Raw genomic sequence first — 7,702 nt, 5'->3', positions numbered from 1 at the left:
GAATCACTTTTCATTACCACTTAGCTGAAGTACATGAATTTCTGCCTAATTAGAAATGTTGTAGATGGAGCATTAGCAAGGCTGGAGCGGGTCAGGATATCTTGCCTGCTTCATTTTTAATTCCTAACAGTAGAGCCAGATAGGAAAGGCTTCAGATAAGAAGTCATTAAACAATTTTAAATTATTTATAAAAATTACTTTGCCCAAATTAAAATTATTTTTTTTTCCCAAATGCTCTCATAAATGTCAAATGGAATGAAAAGAAAAGCAGCCCAACATTGATTTTAATGAACATTTTAATGTTATGTATAACAGAACATTATGAATACAATGGAAACAAAGTTTTATCAACTTAATAATAAAAAAGAAATTCAACGTAAGAAAAGGGAGGAAATAAATTTCATACCTATAGTATAGTGCTTATTCTTACCAATATTCCCAGCTTGTGAATATAACAATATCTTTGTATTCCACATTCTAGAATCATGATTCATGTGAACTTAGATGCAGAATTACAGAAGGAAAAAAAAAACCCAAACCATAATTCATTCTTTTGTTTTCAGTAAGTCAGTAAAATCTTTTGACTGCTACAGGTTTCCTTTATTAATATATATATTTTATTCTTCTATTGGCTTCCACAGTTGCTAATGCCATATTTACACAAAAGAATCACTAAATGTGATTTATACGAAAGCTAAGATCAAATGCTGTTGGATTAGGGAGGGTTATAGATTTACTTAACAGTGTAATTCATCTTGTTATTTTTTGTAGTGATGCAAAAAAATTAACATTTTTGTCTCTTGACTGCTGCTGACACTGTAAACCAGTGGCTCCATAGGGATACTGGTAGTATAAATAATGCTAACTTCCACTGTAAAAGAACTGCAAGAAAGTGCATTTTCTGGAGTTTTATAAAAGGAAACCTTCCAGCAGTCTCAGTCAAATCTTCTCCCAGGCTTGCAATGGATATCAGTTATAACAATAGTGGCACGCAATGCCCCAAAAATCCAGTGATCACCAAATTGCTGAGAGACGATTTTTACAATAAAAATTTGAGTAATATAGCAGTGTGGCTGGAACATTAGCAAAAGTATATATACATTCCAGGTCCCTTTGAATTAGCCATAATCACATATGTAGGCCTTTTTTTGGACAAAAATATATATTCTTATAAAAAACTGATTATGGTACTTGAGTGACTTCAATTGTGGACTTAGAGTGGTAGTAAAAGGAATGATCCAATTATGACAAAGTGATTGGGGAGAGGGGGAAACGAAAGTCAAGCTCTTCAAGAAAAAGAAAAGTATAAAATTAGATTTAATCATTTTTACTCAACCCCCATTCCAGTCTTCCACCAAGTCCCATGGTTAAAATTGGTTCTTCTACCCAGGAAAGGCTTTGATGGTCTCAATACAAATTATTTTGCAAAATCATTTAATACATTCCTTAGAAGAACCTTTCATCTCTCCAGAATTTGAACACTAGTTATTTCAACATTTAGAAAATAGCTTTTGGTTCTTTATGTAGATACTTGAACTGATAAAGAAGAAAAAAAAAAGATGTATTGATCGGTGTTTTCCATCCCTTCCCAGCTATATTTGTACAGCTAAAAATCCTTCATTCAGACTGCCCATTTATTTTTATTTTATTTATTTTTACAATCTTTATTTGCTAAAATTGGCAAAATTTGCAAAGGCATCTTGCTTGGGTTGTACAGTCCCAGGAGTCATAGAGGTCATAGAGATATTGGTTATTCCCATTCCTATTGCGCCCGTCAGACCCATTCCCGTAGCTGGCACTCCCATGTTCATGTTCATACCCATCGTTCCCTGGTTCAACATAGGCATGGGTCCCATGGAGGTCATCCCCATCGTACCTGGCATCACACTGGGCATTCCCATCCCCACAGGAATGGACCCTCCCATCAGCGGGCTTGTCTGGGGTCGAACAGGCATCATGTTAGGTTGAGGATTGAGGTTCACGGCTGCAAAGTTTTGAGTCATGACATTCATAGGTTGTTGCATATCTGCAAAAAGAGAAAAGAATGCAAAAATAATCAGAATCTGTTTGAAGGTGCTTATGTGTTTTAAGTAACTTATGTGAGAACAAAGATGTGATAGTGAAAATGTAGCTACTGCACTCATTTACACATTTTCTATGGGATGACTCGGAAACATTGGTAAATAAGTTTTAAATAGCATGTATTGCTATAAAATGCTACTATATACATTTTAGAGAAGTTTTAGCAGTTCAGGAAGCTGGAAGTCACGATATGGCAACAGTGCAAAATTTACGATAAAGATATGCAGTTACCAGTCTTGTCAACCTTGTCAATTTCTGTTTAGATAATGCCACTTGTGTCAGAAGCATTACAATAGTTTAGGAAAACAATTATGGCCAAACATAGGAAAACAGTAATTAGCAAAATACTTTACCTCAAGGACAGTTTAGTAAACACCCAGAGAAAGCGTGAAAGCAAGACAGAGTATCAACAGTAACTCACTTTGTTGCTGCATCATGGTATTAAGTGATGGCTGCTGGGGTTTGGAAGGCTGCATCCCAGGTACTAAATTGTCCAAACTGATATTTACACTGGGATCTGACCAAGTTGAAGGTAGAGTTTTGCTTGCGCTCTTCTGTACCACCTCTGTGCTTGCATTATAAAGAGAATTAGGCTTCGGCATCATAGTGTTCACACTCTGCAGGGGCTAAGAAGAAAAAGTTTGTTGGCATACACTGGAAACAATATTACTAATAGGCTTCAGGACTAAACAGCAAGTATTTAGGTTTCCACAGAACACAAGAAAAAGCCAACCAGATTATTCTATGAACTTCAGCTCTTCCAAAGCAGTGTTGCTGTTAGCTGTTACATCATTAGAATAGGTTAAAGTAGTATCAAGATCACATAACTCTATGCACTATTACAGTGAACATCTGTAGTCAAGTTTTAAACTCAGACATACTGATTTTTAACTCCCAATAAAAAGTTGACCTGTTATGGTTTCCAAAAAAAAAAAAAAAAATCAGTGACTCTCCACATAAGCAGGCAGCTCAGGGTTTTGGGAAAACAGACTAGTTGTCACCTCCACATACCTGAGGCTGGAAACCTGTAACATCCAGTGGATGATGGCTTTAAGGTTTAAAATGTCATCAACCTCTTCTTCCCCAACAAAGCAGCAAAACTTCATAGAACAATGGAGACCATCTAAGGGAAAACTACCTTATAAAAAGAGGCCATTCAAGGACTGCCAGCACCTTTTATTTTCAGGATACTTTGTCATTTTCAGACAAAATATTCTGCTGTAATGCTGGTCACAACATCTGAGTGACTAGGTATGGATTTCGAGAGTGGAATGGATCCAGTTTCAACACTGTGATTAAGGGGAGGCAAAAGACTGAGAAACCTCATTTGGAAACTGTACAAAAGACAGCATACCTGAGACCTTGACATGGGTAAACCGATGCCCACAGCATTGGAGCTCATCATAGAGAAATTCATACTTTGTGAAGAGGTCATGGTTGTCTGAGAGGGTCCCATCAAATCAAAAAGATCTGTAGAATTTGAAGCAGCTGGAGGCTGGCCAGAAGCTGGCTGTGAGACACTGAAGAGCTCTATAGCTGGCTGCTGTGCTGTGCTGCTGAAGAGCTCACCAGATGAAGCACTGGGACAAGGAGAAGCTTGGTTGAAGGCACTCCAGTCTCCAAAGTCTCCATTTCCACTTGTTGTACCTGAGGGGAAGGGAACAGTGCAAGTGAAAGATAGAAAGAAGAAAGGTAGAAGGCTTAAAGGATGGCACTAAACAAATGCCTTATTCCATGAACTGAAACAAATGAGAGCTGATCTGTGTCCGTCCAGATTAACATCTGCAGGTAGAACCTCCATCTGGACATCATTCTCTCTCATGAATATTCCAACAATTTTAACAAGGTAGCAAAGGAAATATGAAACATCCATGCAGAGAAAGAAGGATGTTTGATAACGTGTCACCTGTGAATACAAGACAAACAGGGACAGATTATCTTTAGCTGAAATACAAAGATAACTTAGGGGTAGATTGGAGTCACTAGTAAAAACAACATCTAGAACTTGATTTTTTAGCTCAGAGTTCTAGTATTAGCTGGGAGAACCACTGCCAGGAATGAACCACTTGAAAGAAATTCTGTCATGATAGAATGCAAAACCAGCTACTTCAGAATTTGTATACATACAATCAATAACCTTTTGCATAAAAAATGCTGAGAGGAATAAATAAAAAACCTTTTGTAAACAGGTTACTAGAGACTCCTTATTTAAGGTGATCAGGAATGATTTCTCCCAATCCCATGAAGTGCTCATGTAGAACATATCAAGTTTTCCAGATTTCCCTTGGCATGAAGCAGAAATTGAATCTTGGATCTAATATATCCTTCAGCAGAAGTTTTGCTGAACTCACAGGTCATCGCTAAAAGTTTGTTTCATTTCAGCATACCAGGGTTTTTGCAGACAAGTGTTTAAATCAAAACACAGCAATTAGTAGTAAGACAAAGGGAGCTGTAAAATGCCTTACAAGCTGTTTACACACAACTGCAACGGTACCTATTTCAGAATCACAGACATCCACAGACAGAAACTAGTGATCCAAGAACATCATAACCTTTGAGTCAAATGAAAGTAGATGTCATCTCCCTTAAAAACACGTGTTTTTCTGTTAAGCAGAAAAGGCTTACTTCACAACAGTAACAGCAGAAGAAGATATTAAAATAAATACATACAGGAGATGCTAAAAATAACACAATGCCACTTAAGCTGCTTTCATTACTATATCATGAATCTTGTTCCATGTTCGGGCCAACGTACAGGTCAGCTTTTTGATTATATCACTGATACACTTGTGGTATTTGAGCTAAGAGACAAGCAATGTCATTGCCATGTGAAGTGAACCAAGTTCTAATGAACAGTTAAATCATCCTTTGAATTTCTTTAGACGAGCTAATAAAGATTCAGACACATAAAAGCTGGGGCTGATTAATCTAGTGACAGTTTCTGCTTCCAAGCTACACGATGTCCAGTTCAGTAACAGACATCCACAGCAATTTTCTTTAACTGTATTCTATTACTAAAAAATCTAACAACATGGACATTTACACGGAACGTAACACATTATCAACATACACCTTCAGCCTTCAATTATTTTTATATTTACCAACAAATTAAAGAATAGTAGGAATGTAAATCTGTTCACAAAATCTAAGTACTGCCAACAATATTAGTCCATTTCATGCACTGATGTTCATTAGCTTAGGGCCTTCTTAGAACATTTGCTTTGATCTCCCTCACAAACAGGGGCTATATTAGAATATTTCAATTAGTGTTACATATTAAAAATTAAAACCTACTTTAAATATTCCTGATAGAAGAAGCACACTCAGCATTTACTTATCTATGTTCAGACCTGTGCACTGAGCACCAATAATGGAAACGGGGGTAAAATGTATAAGGTTTTGCCCCCTCAGTAGGGCTTCAAAGATGATTAATCAAGAAGGAAAGGATTTCTAGAGGGGCTTATGCTGTTCAGGAATGATTAATCATTTTACAGGACTCCCTGTCCCTTGCATAATGGTGATTGGAATAGATTAATCACGTTAATGCAGAGAAAGGATTGTATCAATTTAGGCTGTATTAACACACAAATTATTTGCATAGTAGGCGTCTTTGTGTTTGCAAAACAACTTGATTTTGACTAAGAAAGCTTGTTAGAATTAGAGCAGTTCTGTTAAGTAAACTAAAGACGTACCAACTAATACATGTCCAATCAGTCTTCCTGTCATAGGAAGAGAAAAAAGGCAACCACGTTGTCTAGAACTGTCTGGCAGGTAGATCTGTCGATCTCTCCACATTCTGGATTTACTCCTACATCCTCACTTAGTTACAAGTAACGCTGCTGCCCAAGTTGACTTCACAAAAAACAGCAAGTCCTTTCCTTCTGTGCTCATTTGCAGCATTGTTCTGTCCGAACAGCACTGCAGGTTGCCAAAACACTTTACCAAAATGAAGTTGATACCTTGAGGTGGCTTCCTGGCATTATTTTTCCAGTCCAAATTTAATTGAAATTCCATCCACGTTATTTTTCAGACAGTGGCTACACATACATAGTAACCTGTATGCTTGCATGCAAAATGATTGCACATGCACTGAGTCAACTGCCTGGACATATGAAAGCTCTGAACTGTAGCCCAGGCAGCCAGACAAGGGCAAATCTGAGTGCTGTGCTAACGAGCATTACTAACACATTGCTCTCCTGATTGGCACAGACTTGTTCATGTCCAACTTCAGATCTAGATTTTTTTAGTTTTAAATAGATTTTTCTTAAAAGGGAAGTGAAATTATTACTTAGTCAAGCTAGAAGAAAAATGTTAGTTAGCTTTATCCCTGAAAGGCAACAGTCAGTGACAGTGTTTATGAGGGACATGCCTTAACTGAATTCCCCTTCAACATACTAATCTTTCCAACAGTAACCCATACTGCACTGCAGATTGTAAACAGCTTGTGCCATAGGATTCCTACATTATGCCATCCAACAAGGTCAGCATAATTCTCTCTCTTTAAACAACTACAGATTTTATTTTTAATTGTGGAAGATAAGTGGGGGCTGAGGCTGTCGTATTTTCTAGCACAGGTGGGCTCCTATTTTCCAATTAACCTAATTTTATCTTTTATTTTTTGTTCAACTTACTCATTTAATTTACTGTCCTGCCCCCATCTTGGAAGTTCTTAGGACCAATCTGAACCCTCTGTACATACTGCTTACAAACTGTTTGTTGAAGTATTAAAAAAAGCAACTTCTTATTGCAAATAGTTGAATAACCTTACACAAGACAGTGGGAAGATCCCAATGATTAATAATCTGAATAGTCCTATCACTACAGCCTATCTTTCAACCATTTTGGAAACACAGATGCTGTCATACTGAAGCACTCATCATTGTAGAATACCTATTAAAACAGCTCTTTGTCTAATATTAAACCCCACTTCTATGTTGCTTAATGAATGCTCTTCAGCCAGCATGTAGACGCACAATTGATTGTTTCAGGTTTTACTAAATCACTTTTTGTTTCAGTTGGTTTCATAATTAGATTTGGAGTTAAATTCCAAGTTCTAAGCACACGTTTTAAAGTGAAAAGGAATATATTTGGAACCAACATTTTCCTGGAATAAAGTTTATAAAAGTTTCAGGTCCATGAGACAAGAACTGTGCTAGACAATGGATCTCTTCCTTACATGATACCACCTCTTGTGGTCCAGCTCAATAAACACAATTTGCCTTGAAAAAGGAAACTACTTTCAATGAGATGCCACATGGCATCTCTTCCACTCTTTCTCCACTTTAACAGCATTTCAATCTGTAAATTAATCCTACCTTGTGATGATGGGAAACTTGCTGAAGCAGCAGCTGAACTAAAATCAGCAAATCCTCCAAATGGGTCAGCTGATGCATCTAGAAACAGAAGGGAGACAAGTGCTGTTACAGGATTGTGCAAAGATCCATTGCAATAATTACATACAGAATTTATGAAAAGCCATTCTGCATTTGGCAAGATGAATTTATTGATTGTGCTACATAAGTTCCACAGTGTTTTCCCTTCTCATCATCATACTATATTTATACAAGCCTGAGCAACAGCAAACTGGATTATTTCTAACTGCACTGCAGATTTTGCAGTT

General features: G+C 37.0%; 1 protein-coding gene across 3 annotated transcripts in view; it reads right to left on the bottom strand.

The window, feature by feature from the left end:
* Window positions 1-278: 278 nt before the first annotated feature.
* CLINT1 (clathrin interactor 1) overlaps window positions 279-7,702 on the bottom strand; it is a 47,059-nt gene continuing 39,635 nt past the window's right edge. For all 3 annotated transcript variants that reach the window (NM_001030615.2, XM_040646896.2, XM_046900349.1), the window contains exons 9-12: window positions 7,398-7,475; window positions 3,437-3,729; window positions 2,504-2,708; window positions 279-2,026 (exon numbers count right to left, since the gene is read on the bottom strand). In NM_001030615.2, coding sequence (NP_001025786.2) covers window positions 1,665-2,026; window positions 2,504-2,708; window positions 3,437-3,729; window positions 7,398-7,475 — 938 coding nt within the window. In that variant the 3' untranslated portion in view covers window positions 279-1,664. The remainder of the gene's footprint in view (window positions 2,027-2,503; window positions 2,709-3,436; window positions 3,730-7,397; window positions 7,476-7,702) is intronic.

Source organism: Gallus gallus, chromosome 13 (genome assembly GCF_016699485.2).
Source record: "Gallus gallus isolate bGalGal1 chromosome 13, bGalGal1.mat.broiler.GRCg7b, whole genome shotgun sequence".
Taxonomy (NCBI): Eukaryota; Metazoa; Chordata; class Aves; order Galliformes; family Phasianidae; genus Gallus; species Gallus gallus.
This window is presented reverse-complemented; position numbering and strand designations above follow the sequence as displayed.